This window comes from Bradysia coprophila, unplaced genomic scaffold (genome assembly GCF_014529535.1).
Source record: "Bradysia coprophila strain Holo2 unplaced genomic scaffold, BU_Bcop_v1 contig_138, whole genome shotgun sequence".
NCBI classification, from domain to species: domain Eukaryota; kingdom Metazoa; phylum Arthropoda; class Insecta; order Diptera; family Sciaridae; genus Bradysia; species Bradysia coprophila.
The window spans coordinates 985,266-1,013,126 of NW_023503409.1; the positions used below are offsets into that span (position 1 = coordinate 985,266).

The window sequence follows — 27,861 nt, forward strand, 5'->3', positions numbered from 1 at the left end:
GAATTCAATTGCCAAGGAAGAAGTGATTTTTCATGCATTTGGTTTCACAACACTACAACATCATTAATTAATCGGGAAACATCGAGGAGGAAACTACGCGAGCAAATCTTGTCCCACCTAATTCCATTGGTGTATTGGCACACAATTCTCTTCATTAATTATTTCCTTCTATTGGTCTATTGGTGATTTGTCTTAGTATTTGCTCGCATAGTTTCCATCTCACGCAACATTCGCTTCTACAATTCAGATGATCTCGTTGGATTACAATGAATTTCGATCAATCATTCCTTCATGTCTATTTAATGGATTCAATATTTTGGTAATGATTCGACCGAGCTAAAGACGTGGTACATAACCCAAATCGTAAAAATAAACATGTTAGAGGTGCATGCACTATTTCATCGAGAGGAACAGCTTTGCGCTAGAGGGATCGTAAAGAGTAACTTATTGGTTCGATGCAGATTTAATTCCTAATAACTACCGGTGAATCGTTCACGTCTTCTGAACTGAAGTAAACTGATGAATTTGTTCTATTGCCAAACAAACCTAACCTAAAGTTCATTTCGGTCTGGATGACGGAATGGATACAAAAGATTGCATTAGAAGGAAAATGTATGACTAGCCTCCAAGTTTAAGAATAAAATTCGACGGCACTCTACATCTACACGGATTATGACTCGTACAATTTTATGTTATATCTGCAATTTTAATAATAATTGGTCAATTGTGTTAAGAAATAATGTTTCTGAAAAAAAATTCTTAGAAAAAAATCGTTAGACTTAGTCAAGACATTCTTCAAATAATGTTTTTACCATAAAGCCATAAAGGGTCATTTCTGTTCAAATGTACAAAAATGTAGATCATGTAGTTTTTAAATAATGTTTCGGACAAAAGTATATCACTAAGGTCTATGGGCCATTATATGAATTTATAAATGAATTCAATAGTAAAAAAATAGTTTTCTTGTCATTTTGCCGAAGAAAATTGATGTTATTCTTAGAGCTGATCTCCTCATTTCATTCAAAAAATTACATGCAAAAGGGATTTGTCTCAACTAGTCGGTAAGTTTCAGTAAAAAAAACTAAAATCATCAAGTTATATCAAGTCCCTAGTCCATCTATTTTTTAGATTCAACATTCTTGTATTGCAAATTTCCTACCTCCTTCTTGAAATGATAATAGAAAGATTACAATTCAGCTTTAACAAAACCCATATGGACAAAATGTTCACAATTAATTTGCATATACAACCAATGATCATGAAAATGAGGCCATTAAAGTGTCTGTTAATTTTGCCGCTGAATTCTTCAAATAAAAAATTTATTTCATTTTAAATATTCTCTTTCGAATCCATAAAGAATTTTATTATACAAAATCACTTATCTATTAAGATGTTTTAATTATAAATTAATAAATTAAAATCGTTAATGTGCGTTGGTGGACGACATGTAAAAGCTTTCGATTTTTTTTCCTCACATTTTTTGTCTGTGCCTTTAATATTAATCGGAAGACTAATAAGAAAAATATATCTCATGAACGAGAGAAGAGGTATGGTGGGCTTGGTATTAATTGTTCGGTCGCATCTTATCAATTCAATTTTTATTAGCAATTTTAATCGGTTGATTGACTCACCTACAATAACAACATGACCAAAAATATCCTTTCTCCAAACTTGTGTGCAATTCCATCGATGACCTAGAGATTAATTTGTTGTATTTTTCCATTTCATTAAAAAATTTGTTGTAGGCGATTTAATAGAAAATACCTTTAAATTGAAATTGACACTCCTGTGAGCCTAGGATATGACCAGCGCCTAATGCTACAAGTGCATCGGGTGATTCAGCGCAAAGTTGTCGTTGGGATGGAGTTAAGCCAGGAATTCTGGAGCATAAAATGACCGATGCAAAACTGCACACTACACTGCAAGCAAATTAGAGGTTGTCAATAATAAATCAGCGATCCTTTTATGCTTATTGCTTATAAATTCTTTGATGCGAAAATTTTTATTTTTACGATTATCAAGTGAAACGAGAGTCTGTAAATGTAACAACAGTGGAGGTCGATAAAATTCATCTACTACAAGCAGAGGCAGTCAGTACGTTACAAATCTACATCTGTTGCATTTGCAAATTTAATTGGATTATTCGATAAATTATTTAAAGTACAAGATTTGTAAAGAAGTTAAAGTATGCAGATTTTTACTTCATCTGGTCATCGTGGAAAAAAGTGATGTGTGTAACTTCCCTTAAGAGCAATGGACTATTTGTAGGAGAATTTTTGGTTTAAAAAGTTGGTTTGTGGGTGATAACTTATTCCATTTGGAGAAACCTTCGCTGATTGTGTAAATTTAATGTTTTAGCGCTATAATGTTTTTACTTTTTCAAAAAAAAAAAATTTGGTTCAGAGGAATCATCAAAAAACGAATATTTTTCGACTAAATGTACGCTCCAAATTTTGCTATAAAAATATAAAAAGAGTTTGTGGACCAGCTACCCAGCTACTGACTTCACTTGGAGTAAACTGCATAATTCAAAAATAAATAGACGATACATTTATCAATAGACGAAAAAATTCTGGCCTTCAACTTACAACGCCATAATAAACCTCTGACCGAGCCTCTGACATTCCATTCATACAAATCTTAGGAAATAATTTTTTTCCAACGAGAAATATGCCCACATTTTTGTCCTACTCTACAGCGATCAGTTAATTACTGGCCGTATAGTTCAACAGACAAACGATAAAATCATAATTGAAATTAATGTTCTCAAATTAATTTTCAACGTAACAGTTGACATTAATCCGATTACTTATTTATAACATGGCAGTTTGTTAAACTTATTCATGTAAGGTATTTCATCGGGCCCATATGAAAAAAAAATATTTTGAAATACGATCTCATTCAATCGTTACAAATGGTGTTTAATCAATAGGATTACGTAAATCAAATAAATCAACATTAACACCGAAAACATCTTACTTTTCCGATAATGGTTTTTTCCCTCTAAGCTTCATAAATTCAATTCCTTATCGTTAAAAATGAAAAATGAATCCGTTCGTGCATTGAATCTCATGTACAACATAATTACAATTTTACAAATTCTTGTTTGAATGTTCATTTGTTTTATTTTCATCAAATGTACACCGTATAGAGTAATATAATTGAGTCATTCAAGACCACCTGTTGCGGTGAGCATAGTAGGGGGTGTTCAAAATACTTTGAGCGTAAAGGTTAATTTAGTGCTATATGTTCGTATTGAATACCAGTCGCGAAATTTACTTACAACCATAGAGATGATGTGATTATTCTGAGAAAGCCAAGCAAACCATTAGTTTTCCCATCATAAAATGGGTTTTTAATATACAAGGATGTAGCGTATTTATTGACTCTTTGTTAGTTTTTTTTTGTTATTAATACTTGGTAATGATGTCGAACATATCGCGATAAAATCTTATTTATGGAATGCATTCGACAAAATATGTTTTCTTTAAAAACATCTAATTTTCGACTAACATTTTCAAGTACGTTCTTTTACTAACATTCTGAACATTCGTTCTCGGACTCAGTGGCCGATATGAATAACGAATTATTGAGGTAAATTGAAGCATTTGAGATCATTTGTTATCGACAACAACAACACAACAAAAAGAGCTCTGGCTTCTCCATCAAAGATTTTCCAAGATGAAACACTAAACGATACTTAAAACAAAAGACGTTACAGATTACAATCATAATGTGGCGATACCTTTACCATGTATGTAAGGTTGATTATGCTTCAATTTAAGTTTTAAAATTCGATCATTTCACCGTAATCTGTATCAACACTAATAGTTTTATGAGTGTCGAGAGGTTTGAGGGTAATTGAGAGGACTTTTCAGTGAAATCGGTGAAATCATTGTTGCCAGCTTTTATGGATAACACCAAGCGATTTCCGAGCTACTTTTTTTTAAACTTTTCTCGTTGAGATTGGTTTGACGAGAGATAGAGTAGCATTTGAATTTGATTTCTACCTCCTTACTGCACAACCAGCAAGTGTCAATGATACTTTTACAGAAATGTATGCAGGCCCAGACTGGCCTACAGGGCAATTCCTAGTGAGCTTTTTCAATTTTTGCATGCAAGTTTCCATTTTTCTGGCCTTTCAAATTATTCTTGTATACATCGCCCGGTGAGACTTTTGATAGCCAGTCCAGCCCTGAATATATCCTGTCCTGCGCTATCCGTATTTTTCTATTTATGGATTACAAATCAATTTCTAACATCGAATAACACTTAGCCTTTTTTTCCAAACACTCCAAATAAATGACTAAAGACATCGATAGAGACGAACCTTTTAATTTTTTCTTTCATTTTAAACTATGATTCGATTGTAAGAGTGAAATTAAAAGAAACAAATAAACCAAAAGATTGTTATATCACCACTTAACATCACAAATGTGTTCACAGAGCTAATTTCAAGAACACGAAAGGAAAAAAAAACGTTTCCAACAAAATATAATAGACTGAACATCACGACAGATGTTTTTCGCGGTTGTAGTTTATATTTTTGTTACTTTTTTTCCGTCTTACTTCACAACAAAAATTATTTCATTCATTTTATATTAAGAAATAATCTCCCTATTTCTCATTCAATGATAGGTAATGTATAATGAATATAATGGGATATACATGATTTGATTGTTATTCCATTTTGATATATGAGACTTTGAACATGATCTTTTCGTATTGTTATACTTTTGTGTGTGTGTTTTTTTTACCATTGATACATTTATTTCATTAATGCTGTCATCTTTTATGTGAGTACTTGAAACTTGAATTTTCTTAAATAAAGTTATTTTCTCGGTTACCTTATATCCGTTTCGTTTCGATTTCGCTTCACATTTTGTCCGAAATGTTTTGCATTGTTTCTGACAAGACAACAACATTCTATACATGGCTTCACTAGGCATTCAAAGTCTAGGTTACTGTTTCAGACTTAACATCCGACATGTAAAAAATAATAAACAAAATCAAAAATTACTTTGGACGTTGCTTCTACACGAACTACGATAAAACAATAGTACTTTGTGCAATTTTGATTTGCTCTTAGGGATGTTTGCGGTAAGATCCACTTGCACAACGGGACATACGAAACGTTGATTTTATATCATTAAAATTTCACAGATCATCAGTATTTATATAATCTGCTACTTCTTTTGTTCCATTTCTAAAAATCAATATTAAATCTTTTACTTCATTAGTTACAGAACTCTTATTGTCGTCGTCGGTCTCTAGCTAGCAAGTACACAAGTCCAACAAATCTATGTAATAGTACACTACGTCCGTCCGTCCGACGTTCTAAATTTGTATTTTGACGAGTGGGCCTTAGATTGATTTTACGGAGTAACTTCTGTTATCGATTTTATAAAAATACAAACAAATCGCTCACCTTATAGCATAAAATAAGAAAAAAAATTATCGAATGGTGAAAATAAATTAGCAAATCATTTTAAAGACATTTAACCGGATAAATCTTACAAAGAACGTGGTTATATATAAAGCAGAAGCAATTCCTCTTTCTTTCCAATTTTGCGTACTCTTTCTTCTTTCTTTCATTCATCGAATCGACTGCAAATGGGGTATCAATGGAAAGCTTAGACAACAGATTTTGAAAATTTTTCTTGCAGATTTCTGCAAACATATATCAATGAATTAAATTAAACCAGGCATGACCCGAAACTACTTCAACTCAGCTTTCCAACGAGCCCACTCTCGCCCGTGACGATCGTTTATGACGGCTAAAAAATTCGGATAAAAATCACCATTTTACCAACTTCGGAGATGTTCAACCAGCAACCAGGTGTGGCTAGAGACCGTGTGAGGCCTGTTTTGAGGTGTACTGGCAAAGACCTTTCAAACCATGTATATATCAATCCCAGGCGAAATGGGTCCGATTTTGGTAGGTGGCTTTTCAAAAGAATCCCTCGTTACGAAAATAACTATTTCCATAGCAACCGAAATATGTCACATGTGATTGTCAATTCATGAAATTCCACACAATTGTGAGACTGACAACGACAACCCTATGGCCACAGGCAATTTTCTTTCAATTTCCTTACATATCTATAAAGCATATTTATGCAGAAAAGTAATTAATTTTATTTATAATATATTACAACGTAGGGACAAATCACGTTTTATTAATCGAAATTTGAATATTAAGTCACACAAGAAGTACATTATACTTCTACGATGCATTCCATTATGCAGAACGAATCGCTTTATTTTCATTCATAAATATTTATTTCCCTTTACACATAAACTATTTGTTTTAAACGCATCTCATAGCTACATAAAGGCTCATTAGAGTTATTGTGATGTGGGTGGGTGGTAACGTTTAGCTGTCTTCAGAGCATCACAGAAAGTATGCTGCACAAAAGTTTGTTTAAATCGTTTTTCTTAAAAATGATTGGAAGGAACATCGGTACGTTCTCACGTTAAGTAATGAAGAATAAAAGAAACAACGAAATAAATCATCACCAGCGTGACAGAGAACGATTCAAATGCATCATAAATATGATGATTTAATCAGATTTTCATGAAAAATTACAACTTTTTTTTCGTTGGTTGTCCTCACCTAATTTCGTATGAATATAAACGTACCATAGCTACGCTGTAATAGATAGATGTTATCTTTAACTGCATGATATACTGGATATATATTTAACGAACCTGACGTGAATAATGACGAGATATACGACACTAGCAACACATTAATTATGATTCAACGAGTCCCCTTATATGATCTAATTGTACGATATACACAATTGTTCCTTCGCAAATAAATTCATAATGAAACGTTAAAATCATGAATTATTTAAAATGTTCAGATAATAATACAGGTACGAGAAAATATAACAAACGTACCTATTATTTATTAATCTCTCGTTCAAGAGAGAGAGTCTAGATATTTAGCAAATTATTGTTAAATGTTTCATTTGTTCAAACTGTTTTAATTAACGTTAAGTATATTATGTGAACATGTTTATCGCTCAACATACAAATGAACAAACGATTCTTTAGCTAAGAACATTTTAATTGCCCCGTTTGTCGATGATTATATACATTCAATTTTCTACAAACAGTGAATAGAAAGATTACTATCGAATTACAATATTGGTTATGCGAGAAGATTTATTGGTCAGATTATAATTTAAAAAAAAGAAGTTCAGTTGGAAATGCATATTGTGTGGAGTGGAAAACCGAAGCTCAGTTTTAGATATTCTGATAACATTGGCTGAGAGTTACGCCTTTTCCGGCTCCGATTGCTATCATCTTGTTATGTCTGGGTTCATTTTACAAAGTTTCGTCTAATTGCTCAATGAAGGTATAAAATTACTGTGCGAGAAATTTTAAATTTTGAAAACATGTTCGATTTAGTGCTAGCCATATGGGAATAGGTAATTGTACTGGCTGTGAAGATGGTAGCGTCACCCAAAACAACTCATATACAACTATATACAACTCAATTCCTCTCAGTTCGGTAAAGGAATACCATATTTCTATCACATTTTTGTATTAATAGTGTATGCGATGAGATTGTGAAGCAATGAATCGGTATTGAAAGAAACGAAACAGTTGGGAAGTGATAAGATTAGTAACATTCCGGCACACACCATTACAGTAAAAAAATAAACGGTGAGGATTGTGTGCCTTACGTACATTGGTCTATCTTGAAATGTACAACATTTAGCCATGTAATTAGCGGAAATGTCATTAGGTAATGAATCATGTCCGGTCCATGGGGTACAAGGTACAGTTAAATTCAACCAAATATGTGACGCCATTTGCTTCAGCTGATTTTCGCTGTCTTATGCGTGTTTTTACAGTTTTGATCACTACCACGCGCGCATGACTACAGAGACGCCGACTTGTGTTTGGGAGTAGTGGTGCTCATACAACAAGCGAATCTGGGAGAAGTGGTGGTCTTCTAAGTAAAACTGGAAAGATGTAGTGGTGCTCATCATTCGAGTAGTGGTGCCCGAGCCTCGCTTGTCCTTAGAAGTCGGCGCCCCTGCATGACTATTAAACTCGTATAAACACTGATAAGACAGTGGAAGTTGTATGAATGGACCAGCTGAAAAACAGCTCAATAATATTGCTTTACAAATTTGGTTGGGTTTAACTGTATTTTCTCAAAACAGCCGATTTGAAAATGAACAAAACTCACCTAATTTTCCATGCACATAATATACATAAAAGAAACGATATGTTTCTCATTGAACAGGTCATTTTCCCTGTTTGCTAAGTCATTTTCTCTTCAAAACACCTCTGTTCATTTTCACATTATAGCACAGACAGAATTCAACATTTTATCGGAACGAAATCTTTTGTTGATGTTCCAGTAAATATCAATATTTCGTGAATAGTCTTCATATTTAATTAAATTTTATCAAACGCTGGTAAGGTAATTAATCATCGTCACAAATATGTTTTCATGTATTTCCACTCATGAACTTATCAAAGAAATCATCGTTGAAATTTTTATATTTAATTAAGGTGGAAGAGAATATTATCCACTAAGTGGATTCCACTTTGATTTAATATTTATAATAACACTACACTTGCGCGTGCATTCAAGTTAGTTCTACAGAGTTCACTTTAATAACACTCAAAAGGTAAACAACAATTTCAGTCGAAAAAACTAAAAACTTTCTTCTAATTAGCTACGTTTAGTTATTCATTCGGAAACAAAGTTGTATATTGTTCAACAGTGGAGGATGAGGTAAGTCATGACTCTTCTCAAACGTTTCGTCTCTCAACGGGGTTTTCTTTGAATTTTTTACTGAACTTATGAATATTCAAATATAATGGCGTATTTATTGTCAATTTATTTTTTTCTTTATTTCACCAAAAAAAAGCATAGCAGAAGATAATCGAAACTAGTTGATGTCCGTTTAGATTTGAAAAATTATCGTCTACGTTTTGAATGGAATTAAGTTGTGAACACAATCGTCAAGTGACAAGACACTAATGATGTTAGGATTTATGATTTGTACCTAAATGTTGAAGGCTTCGTTGCAATATATTTTCATAAATGAACATTCACATATCCACAGTACATGTTAAACACAATCCATTCGAAAAACAAGTAACCATTTGTTTTGCATAGTCACATTAATTAAATTATTAAAAACATGATTTATATCCACAAATTGATGTCACAGTGCTTGAGTGTATCCAATGAAATATACAAAAACAAAAATTAATCCAGGCTAATTATTGTTAAAGCCGCAGAAAATTATTAACTCTTCAACTGAAATGTTCATTGTTCCGACAGATAACTTCCGGATATGTGTACACGCGAATGAAAAAAATGATATGTTTTCCATTGCCCAAAAACCAGAACCAAAAATTCAATCAAACAAAACAAAAATCCGAAACATATAAGTTACAATTCAGTGTACAATTCACGAACAATAAAATGTACAAGCGTCAACGCAATCTCAAATAGAAATAAATCAAATCACAAAACTTCCGGCCGTTTGTGGACATATAACAGAAAATATGCGTAACATTTATACGTTTCGAAATAAATAAAATCGATCCGTTCGGTACAGTTGACAAATCAGAACTAGAATTGCGGTTTAAAGATATCAATTTTTACCTTTTCCCAACTCAGTTTTAATGTATTATAACAAGATCCGAATGGGATGAGATACAGAATCGGTTTTACTTTTTTTTTTGTATCCGTGTGTATAAACCTCATGTAAAAGAGTATGAACATGTTGATTTTGATATTATTGTTGAATGTTGTGTTCGATGCAAAGCTTAAATTGTTAAACAAAGAGGAGGATGGAAGAGTGTATTTACCATGTGAAGAAGTAAACGAATTATACCTATAATATGATGCGATGTAAATGCGATGTTTTGGAGTTGATGGGAGAGTGAGAAAAGTGGGGTTCAACTTGGGTATAATGCGTTACCATTTACACTGTCATTACGAGAATTGATCAACGATATAGATTTTATACACAAATTTTTCTGGAAAATTATAAACGCACTGAACGTGAGGCGCAATGAAACAATGGCAAATCTCTTGTCTGGTATTGATTGGTGAGGTGTAGCTTTTTATATATATAACTTATTATACTCGAAGTGGAAGGTAATTAAAATTGCAATTAAGCCACATGAGATTTAAGATTTATTCATTGCGTCGTTAATTTTATTAATTAATGAGGCGTCATAACATCGAAGGTGCATGGGCGTTATAAATGTTTTTTTGATTTAAAAAAAAATCGCTCATTTCAATTATATACGTGAAATCATTTCCCATATCTTATTTAAAGATGTGCTTTTTTTGTTTCGCTTTTCAGAATTAAATGCTAATTATATGGTCGTTATAACATTTTTTTTCGTTTTTTAAAAAGAATGAGGTGTTAAAATTTATTTTGAAAAAAACGTGAAAGGCTTATTAACACAAGAATTCGATGTCATTAACAGCCAATATGGATGATGTGATATTTTACTTCAAAATTTCAGAAATATTTTTTTAAATAAGGGAGAAAAAAATGTGATTTATTTATGTATGAAATATTGTTAAGATTTTAATTGGTTTGTGGATAAAAATGTAAAAACAAATTCTCTTTTTTGAACTTTAATTACCGTACTATGTTAATATCGTCCCAGGAACGATTTTATCGTGTAGTGTTAGTATTGCCCTGGACTGTTATTAACACCCTAATTTTGATCATAAAGCACAGTGGGTGTTTATACCGATTTGCACCGCTACCGAAACCAAATAAGACTATACATTAGTATTTATCGCATACGCGGTGTGATTCCCCGAAAAAATTATTCACCTAGGATATATAAACAAACATTATACTTCTGTAAATTGTCAAAGTGTCATTCGCATATCTTGTTGACTCGTTTTCGCTTATACGATAATAGTAGATTATTCACCTCTGTCCACATGTTTATTTAGACACTTGGGGAGTTATTTCATGAGCCGAAGGCGAATGTTATAACGCCAAGTGTCTAAATAAACATTTGGACAGAGGTGAATACGCTATTTTATCTACCGACGGCGAAATAATAGCACTTTTTCACTGCTATTATTTCACCTAGGTAGATAAAAAAGAATATGCACATATGACAAGCCGTCTCGGCAAGACTCGACCGCTTTGTCATACGTGTATAATATTTATTATCTACCTAGGTGAAATAATAGCAGTGAAAAAGTGCTATTATTTCGCCGTCGGTAGATAAAATAGCGTATTCACCTCTGGCCAAATGTTTATTTAGACACTTGGCGTTATAACATTCGCCTTCGGCTCATGCAATAACTCCCCAAGTGTCTAAATAAACATGTGGACAGAGGTGAATAATCTACTATTATAAGACAATTCTTCGTCTGAACACTAAGAGGCCTCCCACGGTTTTTAGAATAATTCGCTATCTGGTATGAATACATATTTTTTAAAAACATTTTACGTTTCCTTGTACAAATTGTGGAATAGGGGTTGTCGATGGATAAAGGATCGAGACTGACGTAGTCCACAAAGTTATCATCCCTAGATGTCAAAAAACGATTTTAAAAATTTTGAAAAATTCATTTAATACTTGCGACAAATGATAGAAGCTAAATTTTCGAGTTTTCGGCCTCCACCAAAAAACTTCTTTTGTTTTGTATTGTCTCACGACACAAACATTTTTCAGAAGATTCCTAGTCGGCGAATTTTGACGACTTACGAAGAAGACTTTTCCGACCAACTTCTTTCGGATTTAATTTTTTCTGTTGGTCCAATGCGTCCAATCGATTAGTATAATAGGACTAATACAGCTAACAAAAATCTTGACCTGTCACAGACGGCAAGCATATTAACAGTTTTACTATATCTGATCTATTACTTCATTTGATCGAAGATTTTCATATATTGATTTCCGAAATCTATTAGTTCATTTGTTTATAACATAATTTTTGCTATACAAGCCCTCATTAGATCAATCTTGTCGTTTATTATTGCTGTCGTTGTCGATAACAGGTTGTCTGTAACAGGTTAAATAAGTTTTTTGGTGGAAGGCCGAAAACTCGAAAATTTAATTTCTATGATTAGTCGCAAGTTGTAAATAAATTTTCAAAAAATATTTGACATCTAGGGATGATAAAATTTTTTTGTGAACTATAAAACTCATATTTTTCCTTTTACAATGTATTGCTGGGAAGTCTCTATTTCTTGTAACATCCCTTGATTTCCTTTGAGCGTTGTCGCATACTCTTAGACTATTTAGGCCGATTTCACAGGAAAAACAGCTGAAGCAAATTCATGCTGAAATTTCACTGCCTCTAACTGTACCAAAAAGTTTTTTTTATTGAGATCCAAGAAATGAAAATTCATGTTATTTTACTCCACTACTGATTGTATTCACGCAGTAAGTGTGCCTAAAATTTTAATTTTAAGTGAACGATTCGATGAAAATGAGACGCTCCGCAATTTCCATTTTGAATTTCGACCGCACTTACGGCGTGAATTGATCTCGATCCTTATTTATAGTAGGTTAATGAGATGTTCAAAGTCTCATTTTAGGGTTTTAGGAGATTTTACGAGGAGTGGAATATGCCTGCTCTGTGATAATTTGTTTTGACGATTTGCCACACTTTTAGTTAGTTTAAATATAGGACGGAACCTATTGGCCTGCGTTCACATGTATTTTTAAATTATTATTGTTATTTACTTTATTTGAATTACAATGTTTCTTCTAAATTGATATTCAGCTTAATCAAACAAAAATAATGAACTAAAATCTCTCCTATTTTTATTATTTTAAAAAATCTTCAAAATAATTATGCCGACTACATACCTTTGCGTCATTGATACGAAACAGAAGCGACAGAATTTTGAATAATCTGTCTGCTGCGAACGAAAACGTTGTGCTGCTAACAAATCTTTTATAGCCTGTGTTCAATTAACTTTTACGAGCATAAGCAAATTTTTTATATATAAAATTGCTTATCCTGCAACATAATCATGGACCTAAAATCCAATTAAACATTGATTGGCTTCGCATGAATGCCAAAATATTACTATAATTTTTGAGCATTTCTTTTTAGTGTGTAAGAACTGAAAATTATAATGAACGTTAAATGATTACGCGCATTGGATAAACGAAGATCTTACAGTCAATTATCGTTTGTAAATTTTAATCAAAAGAGTGATGTAGTCATATTTGAAAGTGAAAAAATGGACAAATTTAAAGAGGCAACAAAGAGAGAAGGTATTTTATGACCACGTCGTGGATTGATGGCGAACCTTTTAATTGCCTAATTTTAATGTGAAATTACCGGTAAATTGCCGGTTTTGTGTTGTATGGTATAGAATAGAAGGATATTAGTTTTGAAGGTCATTAATAGGAGATACCAGTAGGAATTGGAAATCTGGGTGTATTCACAAGGCTAACGTACCTAGGTCATTTTAATTTCATTGATTTTCAATTCGGTAAGAGTCGGTAAGAGAGGATATCTTTAATATTTTTTGATACAAAAACGCTGTTGCCGTAACAGGTCAGTAACGAATGATCGAGTAGCGACCCAGCGCTGTATACTTAGTTTTAGTAAACATGGGGTGTGAAACGGTGAAATTGCCAAAAAGTCAAAGTTCCAACGCTCATGCAACTCTGGGAGTTGTTCACAGGAAACAGCTCGGTTGATCCAAAATCGAGTCAAGTCAAATCTTTGGGCTTGATAGACTTTTTTTTATATATCTGTTAGAAAAGATTTTTCTTAGAACTTCTCTTTAGCTGTAAGGTAGATAACTTGCACATTAATTCTTGCATGTGACTGCTAATTACGAAGCATGAGTGCTGCAATAAAATGAGTGTAATACTAATGAGTTTGCTTCTTGTCAAGTTTATTTCAAAATTCTTTTGTTCACAAGCTCATGTTTCCCCTTTCGAGACAAACTCTTTACAAACGCTCGAGAGCATCTTGACAATTTTTTTTAAATAAAATTTTTATATATTCGGATACATTTACAAGTTTTAGTTGCCATTTAAAAAGAAAATGTTTGATTGGGAACGCGCTCAAATCCATCAAAAGTGTAGTAAGGGTCTAAATTTTCGTTGCAAATATGTTCGAAACGTTGTTCTTTGTTATCCATAGCTTCACCTTTACCCTCGAATGCTATTTCCTTAAAATCGTCTCTAAATTTTATCAATTTTTGGTAATTCGCTTCTCTAGCTTCGCGATCTTTCGATACCATTGTTATTTGCCATGTACTAAATGGACTGAGGAAAGGATCGTTAGCCTTTATTATGGAGAAAATATCGTTTTCAATGGGTGTTGCTTGCCCGTCTTTGTACGAATGTGAGAGAACAATCGGATACTCCAATGGAATATAGTAAATTCGATTATCACAACGATAGTAATTGTTGCCGACCAATTTCAATTCGATCCAAAAATCGTTCAGTAGGGTATTGAATCGTTTTTGTGCCTCCTCGTTGCTCATTCGGAAGTTGAGCCAAATCTCTTTAAATTTAATGGCAGTTAATGTTGAAGCACCATTGACATCGGATAGAAACACTACTGTCTCTCCCCGGAAGAGAATTTCAGTTTGGTTCCAGGAATTCCATATGGTAAATGCTTCTTTGTCTTTGAATGGATAATTATTTATTTTTGTTTCACCTGCAGTGGTTAAAGTATGTTTGCTCAAACTTTCAATTAAATCGTCGAGTTTTTGTGTAATTGTACCATCGAGCTCAGTACTGTTCGGTCTTAGTCTTGTTGGCAACTCAAGCATATCCATATACGCTTTACCGTATGGGAATTTATGATTCTTGACTGCATTTATCATCATTTGATATTGTTCCAAAACGAGATTCGTTCTGACAATCTTTTCCATTCGGAATACAGCGTCTTTTAATGACGAATTCTTGATTTCATTGAAACCATTTGCAATATTCGTTATCAAATTGGCAAACTGAGTTTTCTCTTTGTATGAGTCAATACGATCATATACATCCATAATCGTTGCCATAGCATCGTTGATTTCTTCGACGGCATATTGCAGATCTGACTCAACTGAGAAACCTTCCGACATTACACCAAATAATCGTTTCATTTTGCGTAATGACGTTCGAATTGCCCACTTGCTAATATCTAATTTAACATGTGTTTGCCCAACTGCATCTTTAACTGCTTGGGTCAGAGAATTTTCGACCGATCTAAATGATGGAATCATGACGTCGTATATGATTTCCTTGTGTTGTTCCAACAATTTCGTCTTTTCCTCAAGCTGCTCAATTATTTGACTTACTTCTTTAACTTTATTAAGATCACTGCGGGCCTCTTTGTATATGTCATATCCGGCTTTTCCAGCGCTTATAACTTGTTTTAAACGTTTCTTTTTGTCGCTTTTACCATCTTCTGTTGAATCGAATGAGTTAGATTCTGTATCTCTTCTAGAACGACCTTGTTGTGTCACCTCAAGAATGGCTTTCTCCAAGTTATTACGCGCATTTTTCACTGTTTTAATGTCTTCGTCACTTGGAAACACTGAATTCGATTTGATGTTATTTATTTCGGTGGATGCCTTGTTGATGTGTTCAGTCATCGTTTGTTTTATATCAGCTAAGTCATTATCCTCCAAAATTCTCTTCAAATCATCTAGTTGCATTTTAAGAAGTTCTTTGTCACTTTCGGCGTATTTTGCAATATTTGACATTCTTTTCATAATTTCGGGTGTATTTGGCATTTGAAGTTCTTTTGTATTCGTTAATGTGTCAATCGCCGTCCTTCCAAGGCCAGTCGCAGTTTGAATTCCAGCTCCAACAGCCGCCCCCGGTGGTCCCAAAAATGATACAATTGTGCCGATACAATTCGCCACATTCAAAATTAGATGGCCGCCCATTCGAAATTTCAATTTCTTCCTAACTTCTTTGGCTTTTTTGATTTCCTCTTTCGTTTGCTCCTTCAAACTATTGATTTCTTCGAGCAACTGCTTTGTACTAAATTCAACCTCTTCAAAAGCGGCGCTAACCTTTGGAACTATCATTTTATTGACTAATTCTACGGCCGATGTAATTTTTTGATTCAACGTACCTACATATTCTTTTCTATATGCATCAATGTACTCGGTTTGTTGCATGTCTTTTAGATTTTTTACTTTTTTACGTATAGTACCCGCCTCTCCGATCAAATTCACAATTGCAATATTATTACCGACAGCGCTTATAGCAAATAATCGGCTCGTTATGGTGGTGTACGCGTGGTTTATAGCTCTTAATTCATCTGTATCGGTTACATTGTCACTATAATTGAGAAGATTAATGCGCATCGATTCGTAGTACGGACCAAGAGATATCTTTTTCTGTAAAGCAAAGTAGTGGCCATCGATCATTTCAAATTCGGATATGAAATCTAGCACACTCTTGTAGAGTAGTTTGACATTTCTATCGTTATTCAAATGAACAAGAAATGAAAATGCCTCACGTATTCGTTTAGTATCACTTGTCTGTTCTATAACCTCCAGTAGATATTTTTTGTATCGATTGAGTGATTCCAGTGTATTATAAGGTTTCAATGATTCAGTTGGAGTTGCGTGACAATTCTTGGAACTATCACCATCATTGCCCGCTGCAAACATGTCAGAATCAGTACCGGGACCATACGATACTTTTGCTGCTTTACCACCTGATCCACTTGGGCCATCTGAACCTTTTTCTCCTATATAGAATGAATTTTAAAAACATTTATTTCAATGAACTGCACCGTAAGCTAAAGATAATTATTATTTTTCAAAAATAATAGATACAGTTTTTAACATTCAAAAGTATCGACATATTATACATTTCTTATTTTGCTTACTTCTATCATTTCTCCATATACTCGTTATGGAGAAATGAGAGAAGTTGGAGAAATAAGAAATGTATAATATGTCGATACTTTTGAATGTTAAAAACTGTAAATATCAAAATTTGAAAATAATCACTCAATTCAACAAAACTTTCTACATTTGAAAAGATTTTCATAAAAAAAGAGACGATAGATTACCTCGTTGCAGGAAACGTTTAATATTGTCCAAGTTATCCATTGCAAAAACATCAACTAATCCAGGATTACCGCCTTCTCCTCCGCAGCCACCACGTCCGCCAGCTGTTCCTGGTAATGCTGGACCAATAGTTTCGAAGCCACACTAAACATAAATGCGTTTGATCAGAAAAATAGTGGTCGAAGGCTGTTATTGAAGATTTCATCAGATTAAAAATGATTGATGGAATTCCAGTTTTCTCTTACATCTCCACATGTTGCGAGCAAAAAGCTTAATCCATTTCTACCATCCATGCCTGAAAATTGCAAAATTTCAGTTTTAAGTCAATAAACAAAACATATAGTCAAAATTTGAAATTATTGCATATGGTAAAAAAATATTCTTACCATTTCCTCCGTTTTGACCGTTTCCACCTTTGCCACCATTTGCATAGATATTTAGCACGCCGCTGCTTGTCTTACCGAAACCAAACAACTGTCCACCTGGACCACCTGCTCTTCCAGGCTCACCATCTTCACCTCTATATGGGAATTTAAGGGTTGGGTCATTGAATTTTTTATGGAGCCCTTTCAATCTGTCAGCTTCTGTCATTTCTACGGATATGAAATTTTAATTAAAAACTCGGCCAAAAAACCAATCAACGACATTGATTTTAGATGACAACATAAAAAAGTATATTACCTATTGATAGATAAAATTTGTAAGCAGCACTTTTGTCAAGTGCATACTTATCTCCGTTTTTTGCAGGAGAATCAAAATCTAATCCAGTTGTTCCTTTCAAGTCAATTTTCTTGCCTGAAACAACTTCCCAACTTGGTGCAAACACGCCCAAAAACGCGGCAGGCTTGTTAACATCTGCATCGAAAACCACCTTATTTGATGCAAATATTTCAATATGTGAAGCGGTTGGCCAGCATTTTGTTTTTATTACATCACTAATTTTAACATCGTTTCCTTTCACCGTCAATTGTTTGTCGTCTGACGAACAGTCATTCAAACTATCTCCCAAGGATTGCTCTGACACAATCAAAATGAAAAACAATATTAGCAAGTCAGATTTCATATTGATGAATTTTCACTTTCCCACATTTATAAAGTTAAATTTTATTTAATTCAGTATTTCATTCACTTTCTGTGTGAGATGTATTGTAAACGAAAGGAAAGAATCGTAAATTTCACAGAAAACAGAAAAAAGTTTTAATTGCTTCCTTAATGGCCGTTAGTTATTCTTTGTGGATTAATTCACTGCTCACTGCAACCTGACGATGATTTGATACATATTTATAGGCAAATAATATTATTCCCTTGACTGTAAGTCAGGGTCTTATGCCAAGGAATTGTTTGTCCCAATATTTTGCTTGTAAACACGATAACTTGAGTAATTATCAGACAATTACTAATTTTATTTTTTTAATCGACGCATAATTAAACTCCTGAGGTTAAGTTCGAAAATGGGCTATGTGGGTTTAAGGATCCAGAAGTTATTCCAGAAAAACAGCATTTTACACTGTTGGAAATTCAATCAATCGAAAAAGATTACTTTGATGAAAAAAGTAGCAGATTTCACGCCATGGCATAAAAAATGTAGAAAATTTTATGAAAAACCAATTTTTGGATCGTTGTTCAAGTGTATAGAATGACATTAAAAAACAATCAAACAGAAAAGTTTAAAACTCACACGAGTGGGAAGTAATTCACACGAGTCTTTGTATTAATTTATGATTTATGAGAACACAAAACGTATTTATCCAAACAATTTGGACTCAAGCGAAGGTTTTCATATCAGTTATTTGTGATGTTTCGTAAGTTTAACAACGGAAAATAAAATGAAATTGATTAAAAATATATTAATAAAATTGTCAGTCAAGGGACCTGACCCGCCCAAAGGGTGGGGCCTAGTATTTGAAAGAGCATGTTACCACAATATCAAACGGCTTTAGATCTTGTACCAGATGGTACCAGAATAACAAGAACTCACTATCAGTATTGTGTTGAACTAGAAAAGAAATATAAGAATCTTGTCTCTAAGTATAAAGAGATGCGCTCTTTATCTATAATCACATTATTGAATAGAAACTAAATTTTTCCATACTATGTATACTTTGTCGCTTTAGGGCAATAATTTTGACATTAGAAATGTTATTGATGTTTAAATTCGAGTTTAATTAAATTGCCTATCACAAATTAAATAGTAAATTAGTATTTTATTGCTATGTGACTAACGAAAGTATATTTTTACCATCATTTCTTAAACAAGTATAAGACTTATGGGTCCCGGGTTCGACTACTGGAAATAACTTGCTCTTGCTCATACGTTAAATAAAAGAAATTGATAGAAGACAATTACGAGGGATTCTTTTGAAAAGCCGCCTACCAAAATCGGACCCATTTCGCCTGGGATTGATATATACATGGTTTGAAAGGTCTTTGCCAGTAGACCTCAAAACAGGCCTCACACGGTCTCTAGCCACACCTGGTTGCTGGTTGAACATCTCCGAAGTTGGTAAAATGGTGATTTTTATCCGAATTTTTTGGCCGTCATAAACGATCGTCCCGGGCGAGAGTGGGCTCGTTGGAAAGCTGAGTTCAAGTAGTTTCGGGTCATGCCTAGTTTAATTTAATTCATTGATATATGTTTGCAGAAATCTGCAAGAAAAATTTTCAAAATCTGTGTGAACTTTAGACAGATCTGGGCTGGTACTGATGACGCTTAATGGGAACCTAACATGCTAGTCGTAACATACATTGTCTAAGCTTTCCATTGATACCCCATTTGCAGTGCTGGTGATTGCCGCATAACAGAACTTTATGTTAGTACAACCGCTACTCGTAAAACTCGCCAGCAATCACCAGCACTGCAAATGGGGTATCAATGGAAAGCTTAGGCAATGTATGTTACAACTAGCATGTTAGGTTCCCATTAAGCGTCATCAGTACCAGCCCAGACCTGTCTAAAGTTCACACAGATTTTGAAAATTTTTCTTGCAGATTTCTGCAAACATATATCAATGAATTAAATTAAACTAGGCATGACCCGAAACCACTTGAACTCAGCTTTCCAACTAGTCTCTTATATATCTTACTCGCTGCTCATGATCAAAACGCTGTGGTAAACTCAAAAGGAGATACATCCGAAGCAGCTAAAGCTGCTTAACCACCCTCCTAGGTTTTCTTTATGGGACAGATAAATGGCTTGTGAAAACTTTATTCAGACTACAGATATTCTTGTATTACTCTTACTCACTCAGTGCAAAAACTGCAGTCTGTATAATCTGTTGGAATCAAAGATTGACTTTGAACATTTATTCAAAATTAATCCTCCTATATAATCTAATTTGTGTATAGGACCTTTAATGATTCTACATAATAACAAAATTCATCCCGACGACGATCATCTCGGTAGGTGAATTATTTGTATTAGAATAAGCAATAATTATCATCAGATGTTGTGTGTCACTCGCGTATCTTTCGTTGGATAACCTCTCCATAATTTACACCTCTAACGAAAATGGACAAAGAATTACAAAGATCATAGCTCTTTCTGCGGAAGAAGTTTTACACTATTAGCCTATTTAAATTTTCAATGAATAACGGGAAACGTTTATTTGGTAATCATTTATTTAAGATCCGTTCGAAAGTAGCAAAAGATTTTTAAAGGCGTAAATTAAACAAATTCGGTGAAACAATTTGTAAAAGGATGAACTCACTTTTCCCAAAGAAAAAAACAATCACAATCGTCACGTGACAATAATCCCACGACATCGATGTTCAGCAAATTAGCGAAAAAAATTATATTTTTTACATATCAAAGTTTGCAACGTTCGAAAAATCCAAATAGTGCGTACAACAGTTGTTACTGCAACTTAAATTTATTGGTTCAATGACAAAATATAACAATTAGTTTCCCTTTGCACGTGAAGTTACGAACATGAACTTTTAAAAATTTTAGCGCTCACAAAAAGCGTACCATTTTTGACACCTTTTGATCTAGTACGTTTAGCACTACCATTTTGACGTATATCAATCAGAAACATTGTTGATGTTTACAAACTACAAAATGGTTCTTTGATGCAATTGGAATTTTGTAAAGTTTGAAACGAAACTCGAATATTTTAATATAAATGTTTAGTGTTTGATGACCAAATGTTGTACAATCGATAGGCCTTATCTTTTCGCAGGTAATTTAATTCATAAACATGCACTGATTCAAATTTTTATTTTCGAAAAATTGTTTTAGGAAAATGATCCAGCAGCAACTGCTTACATTAGATTAGATTATTGCCGGTCCGAACTTGGAACTTTAGAAAACAGATTCTTTTTCTTTGAATCGATGCTGATGATGAGGCCGATGATGATATTGTCTGCGTAAACACGAAATTTAAGCGACACAAAGATCTCAACTCCGCCCCTCAAGGCTCTTGGAACATCGTGTGACTCAAAATCTTAAATCGGTTTGCTGACCTCATGCATAAAAATTTTGTTCTAGGACACCCCTTAACTTTCATTTTTGAACATTTGTTCCGAAGAGACCAAAGCTCTACGACGCCATCTTGTGGGCGTACCTACATCAAAGTTGGTCCCCTTTTTTGGCACTTTCTTTCACTTTTCTCGGAAACTAAACCATGGAATCTATTGATATGCACCTTAATCGATAGGTATTTTCAGTGGCTATCTACGATTTCAGTTTCATCTAATCCTATGGACACGGTTTCGAGAAAATTGAGAAAAACCACCCAAAAAACCACTTTTTGGTAATTTGCGGTGGCTCACATGCATGTGGCCGCTCTCAAATGTTTTTATTCGGAAGCGCCGACCTCGAAAACCCTTTAGACACAAATTTCACGCCAATCCATTAATTTTACGCGAAATGGCAGCCAGTTTTCGTTTCAAAAATTCCGACTTTGAAGCCACCTAGCGGCCAAGCGACGCATAAAAAAATTTTGTGACCCACATTTCCTGAATCAGCATCAAAAGCTCTACCGAAATCAACCGTAAAATCATTAGGTCCGAGGTACGGCCTCAGTCCTAATCTAGGTCCGAACTCGACTTTTTCCCATCTCGCCACCCTAAGAAACGCTCCTATCTACTTTTTAGATTTTTAGAAAGTACGATGCCCTGCGGGCATCGTGTAATAGATGCCGGGACAGTTATGAATTAAGGCGCAGCGCTGCGCGCTGCGCTTGCAACGAGCCCACTCTCGCCCGGGACGATCGTTTATGACGGCCAAAAAATTCGGATAAAAATCACCATTTCACCAACTTCGGAGATGTTCAACCAGCAACCAGGTGTGGCTAGAGACCGTGTGAGGCCTGTTTTGAGGTCTACTGGCAAAGACCTTTCAAACCATGTATATATCAATCCCAGGCGAAATGGGTCCGATTTTGGTAGGCGGCTTTTCAAAAGAATCCCTCTTACATAATCATTCCATTTGCAATAGAGACTCTAGGTATATGGTGTACTGAAGCAATTCAATTCATTTACATCTTGAAGAAGTTGTTAGCAAATGTTACGAACGTTCTAACACCGCTTGTACAATGGAAACTTTCGATTTGAAGAAGTTAGATGAAATCTATTATATTCTAAAATTTTTGTTTTGTGTTTATGTGAGATTAATTTAGTTTAAGTTTGCTAATCTAAGTTATAGTTCTCCTGTTTCTTCTGAATCAGGCTAGTTTCCATGGTTCTGGATAAATAGATTAGGGTAACTTTTATTAAGAATAGAATCCACTCCATGGATTGAATTTGTTTTATATTCTGATGCAAATTTAGGTTTATGAAAATGTATAAAAAAAATGAAATTAAAAAATAGATTTTATTTATGATTTTACTTACAAAGTTAATCTCCATAGCACTTTCTCTTTCATGTATTCATACATTTTGTAGATAGAAAGGGTTCTCGCCGATTCATATAATTTGTGACATTAATATTCACTCGAAATCATTACTAACAATATCAGTTTTCTCTTTATATATCCAATCGTATATTCCATATAGAATAAGAAAAATAAAATTAAATTTATTTGTTCAATATTCAAATATCCTTAGGGCATCCGGAGAACCGAATTTCTAGAGAAGCAATCAATTCTCAAAGACAACTATTAATTTTAACTCTTTAATACCATCACATAAATTATCAAATATTTTTAGTTGAAATATTCTTTTAACTTAAGAAGATTTGTTATTTTTTCGATCATCATAATTATATGTGTTCTGATACGTTTTTAATAACTCATGATATAACCGAACCGAGACCGCACGAATTTCTCGTTATCGACATTAATATCTTTATTGAACGTTTTTGTTTTACTTTTAGAAAATATTTAGATTTTGGGGTGTGTGTTGTACATATAAATTCGTATAAAACGGTTCGGTATACTGTAACGATCAGACAACACACAGAGACTGACGACTAAGTCATATCTTTTCGAAAAGGTGTACGATGAACTTCAAATTGACTGAATGAAATAACTAAACGCATTTATAATGAAGTCTTATACATAGCATTGAATTTTTTTTTCTTTCTTTTATTTATTTGGAGAAGATAAGAAACGAAATGTGTGGAAACAAGGAATTGAAATGCAACGTCAGGAAAGAGTTACAGTTTATGTATTTTTTTTTATAAATAAAATTCGAGGGATCATTTTCGTTTGAATGTATTTAAACGGCGTGTTTAAGAACTTCAAGGTTTTATAGCTTATCTATAAAAACTTGTTGTTAAATTGTATAGTGTTCGGTAAAAAAATCTTCGTAAATTGCATGTTTAATTCGATGTGGTTCGAAACACGAAGTAAAAAAGCAAGTGTTGCACAAGCTGATCAAGGGTGAACATAAAGTTTTCAAACAATTAAAAATAACACTTCATTCATCTACTCCACAGCCATAATTATTGATACTTTCTTCTTGTAATAGAACATATTATTCCTTTTTCTTCAATATGATGTGAGAATGAAAATTTGCTAGAAATCAAATAAGAGCACAAAGCCGATAGATTGTGTTTATTGCTAGTAAAAGAAGTCAAATCTTAAAAATTTATGAACAACAACCAGAGCCTAATATTTTGAAATTAATCCCCAATAATTCTCTAGTTTTAAACCTTTTTGAACTCTTTCTGATGTTTTACGAGCATTTATTTATAAAAATGAAAAACGAGCCATCAGAACAGTTGGAGCGTTTGCTGCGACTGAGCCCCGTACAAACCCGTATATCTATTGCGTACGTGACCTTAGTGCGTCTGTCACCCTACTTTGACCGTAAGCCTATGCGCCGGTTAAAGTAGTTAAAGTGAAATTATTATGTAATGTGTACATCTTAGAAATTGCGCATAGCGCAATTACGAAGCCCCGTACGACGTTCCTTTCAAATAAAACAAAAATTTCAAATAGCCCTAAAATTTTAATTTTTGAGTATAAATACACATAGGGCCTAGTATCGGCCTCAGTCCGAGGATCCAAATTTTTTTTTTCAACTACATTCTATTCGGCCTTTGATTACCTTCCAAATGAAACAAAAAATACGAAAAACGGATGAAATTTGCTCGAGTTATATGTAAAATACACATAGGGCCCTAGTAGCGGCCTTAGTCCGAGGACCCAAATTTAATTTTTTTTCAACAACATTCTATTCGGCCTTTGATTACCTTCCAAATGAAACAAAAATTACGAAAAACGGATGAAATTTGCTCGAGTTATATGTAAAATACACATAGGGCCCTAGTAGCGGCCTTAGTCCGAGGACCCAAATTTAATTTTTTTTCAACAACATTCTATTCGGCCTTTGATTACCTTCCAAATGAAACAAAAATTACGAAAAACGGATGAAATTTGCTCGAGTTATATGTAAAATACACATAGGGCCCTAAAAGCGGCCTTAGTCCGAGGACCCAAATTTAATTTTTTTTCAACAACATTCTATTCGGTGTTCGATTATCTTTCAAATGAAACAAAAATTACGAAAAACGGATGAAATTTACTCGAGTTGTATGTAAAATACGCATAGGGCCCTAGTAGCGGCCTTAGTCCGAGGACCCAAATTTAATTTTTTTTCAACAACATTCTATTCGGCCTTTGATTACCTTCCAAATGAAACAAAAATTACGAAAAACGGATGAAATTTGCTCGAGTTATATGTAAAATACACATAGGGCCCTAAAAGCGGCCTTAGTCCGAGGACCCAAATTTAATTTTTTTTCAACAACATTCTATTCGGCCTTTGATTACCTTTCAAATGAAACAAAAATAACGAAAAACGGATGAAATTTGCTCGAGTTATATGTAAAATACACATAGGGCCCTAGTAGAGGCCTTAGTCCGAGGACCCAAATTTAATTTTTTTCAACAATATTCTATTCGGCCTTTGATTACCTTCCAAATGAAACAAAAATTACGAAAAACGGATGAAATTTGCTCGAGTTATATGTAAAATACACATAGGGCCCTAGTAGCGGCCTTAGTCCAAGGACCCAAATTTAATTTTTTTTTCAACAACATTCTATTCGGTGTTCGATTATCTTTCAAATGAAACAAAAATTACGAAAAACGGATGAAATTTACTTGAGTTCTATGTAAAATACACATAGGGCCCTAGTAGCTTTTCACTTCTAAGGCCCTAACTCACGGTCCACTCACCCGATTTTAAAAAACTTTTTTTTCCTGGATTGGTATTGACAATACCTATCATTTGCCGTGTCATTTACATTTCCATCGTTTATTTTGCCATAAATATCACCAAAAGACCTTAAATCACTTAGGTGGCCCTAACTCACAAAGGGCCGACCCGAATATGCCCATCTTCGAACTTAGCCTCACTATTTTGACTATCTTTCATGGAAAAAAAAATTTTTTGAAATCGGATTTGATTTACTCAAGATATCGACGTGACGGACAGACGGACAGACGGACAGACAGACAGACGGACCAAATTTTTATTGCAGATTCGTCATCTATAAACATAGGCAAACACTTTGCCCTTACCGTCTGCTTCGAATTCCATCAATTACACACGGCATCGTAATCCTATAAGCCCCTTCGTACTTCGTACGGGGCTAAAAAGCGATTTTTTGGGAATTATTCCCCAAATATGAGGCTCTGACAACAACAGATACGTGAGCAAATTGTTCCCTTGACTTACAGTGAAAGATGCATTTTAATGTAACAGACACAGACCGACACTGAACTGGTTGCCCATACATCATATTGATCTCAGTAGAAACATTACAACTCGATATATCATCGAATTCGCTTTATACCATGACATCGAATATTCGAACCATATTCCGAAAGCTCATTTATACGATTTTAGTCCGAAAAATGTGGAGAGAAATATTTTTGTATTTTCTGTTAATTCAAATTTTAAAACAAAAAATCAAATGTTTCATTGATTTAAGTTGGTAATAGATGAGCCCATAACGAATGAATAATTAATTTGATGAATAGCTATCCTAATAAGAAAAATGTTAATAAAATTTGCCCAAACAGTGTTGCTCAAACGTCGACTGTGGAAATCATTTTTCATACAATATTGGCGTTTCTATAGTGAAAAGCAATAATGTAGAGAAGAAATAAATTCCTAATCAACAATCATGAAAATATTCACATAGCCGAGACACACCACCCGTCCATTCGTACTAAATTACATATGAAAGCTAATATTTTCATATCACTATACGAACACGATACGAATGTACGCAGACGCACGATTTTAACTTTTCATTGATCCCTTTCAATTGTAGAGCACAGTCGAAAGAGTGTAGAATTGAAAAAAATTTTCCGTGTGTTTCGGTCTCGGTGCAACTGCAAATTTGTCCAGTTTATTGGCAAAATTTGGCCTTAAAACTAAGCCATTTAATGGCAAATAGAAACAATGGCCCCTTGGGGCATCGCTGTACATGAAATTGGCCGATTTTCGCCTAAGTTAAATGCATTAAACCAAAGTGAAAATGTTGAAAGACTAAACGTTTCGATCGAATTTTCAACACGAACGGGGACCATTTCTACTATTTTATTGGAAAGAAATTTTTGTGAACAATTTGGTTTTATGAAATCGAGTAACTTGCGTTTTTACCTAACTGCAAAGTGGAAAAGTGTTTTTGATGTAAGAGAAATGTTTTTTTGTTAGTTAAGTTTGTGGTGTGAACATATTTGGCTTTGATAAAAATGTGATTTTATGAGGAAAATCAATTGAAATGGAAAATGGGGTATTTTCATCTGTCCGAATGTTATAAGTTGGAGTATGTACACAATCCATATGTGCTACCATATAATTTGATGGGATAGCAAAATGACAAGCTGTGTGAATTATCCAACCAGCCACTTTATTGGATTTAACATATCCGTTTATCGGGTATTTTATTATCGGAAGAAATTAAAATGACTTAGTACTGCAATTTAACGTATTAGAAAATAAGTATGAATAAACTTCCTAACCAACTTGCATTTTCCATTCCCCTCACTCTCACGTATACGTGTGCTCATCCATTCTTACTACCCCATTTTGGTGTAAAACGCTCAACCGTATTCGGAATGGAAAAAAAATTCGCTATATGAAGAAGAAAAAATCGATGAACTTTCCAACAAAATATACAAACTTCAATTAGAGTAGTGTTTGCCGTACAATTTCATACCCACTTAAGCGTTCAAATTGTTCTGAAATCGCGTACGAAACCCGCAATTGCAATTGTCGAGTCAATACAAAAATATTTTTTGATAGAAATTGATGTTGTCAATTTAGACTTCTTGGGAAAATTAAAAAAATCAAGTCGTTCTCGGTTCGGACGACAATCGAACAGGGCTGGTATAAAAATGCAAAATTACTTAGCAACAACAATACAATGTAGTTC

The 27,861-nt window shown here is 33.8% G+C and overlaps 2 protein-coding genes across 15 annotated transcripts in view; one reads left to right on the top strand and one right to left on the bottom strand.

Moving 5' to 3' along the window:
* The window catches only part of LOC119073279 (protein Wnt-2), a 33,288-nt gene extending 9,877 nt beyond the window's left edge, over window positions 1–23,411 (bottom strand). The window contains exons 1-3 of one of the 2 annotated variants that reach the window (XM_037178663.1): window positions 22,860–23,411; window positions 1,765–1,919; window positions 1,632–1,694 (exon numbers count right to left, since the gene is read on the bottom strand). In XM_037178663.1, the coding sequence (XP_037034558.1) occupies window positions 1,632–1,694; window positions 1,765–1,919; window positions 22,860–22,903 (262 nt within the window). In that variant the 5' untranslated portion in view covers window positions 22,904–23,411. Of the gene's footprint in view, window positions 1–1,631; window positions 1,695–1,764; window positions 1,920–8,209; window positions 9,628–22,859 lie in introns of those variants that run through there. The other variant, XM_037178662.1, reaches the window with a different exon arrangement.
* A 3,350-nt stretch (window positions 23,412–26,761) lies between these two features.
* The window catches only part of LOC119073248 (ELKS/Rab6-interacting/CAST family member 1), a 31,751-nt gene continuing 30,651 nt past the window's right edge, over window positions 26,762–27,861 (top strand). For all 13 annotated transcript variants that reach the window (XM_037178581.1, XM_037178582.1, XM_037178583.1 and 10 more), the window contains exon 1: window positions 26,762–27,116. The gene's annotated coding sequence lies outside the window, so the exon portion shown is untranslated. The remainder of the gene's footprint in view (window positions 27,117–27,861) is intronic.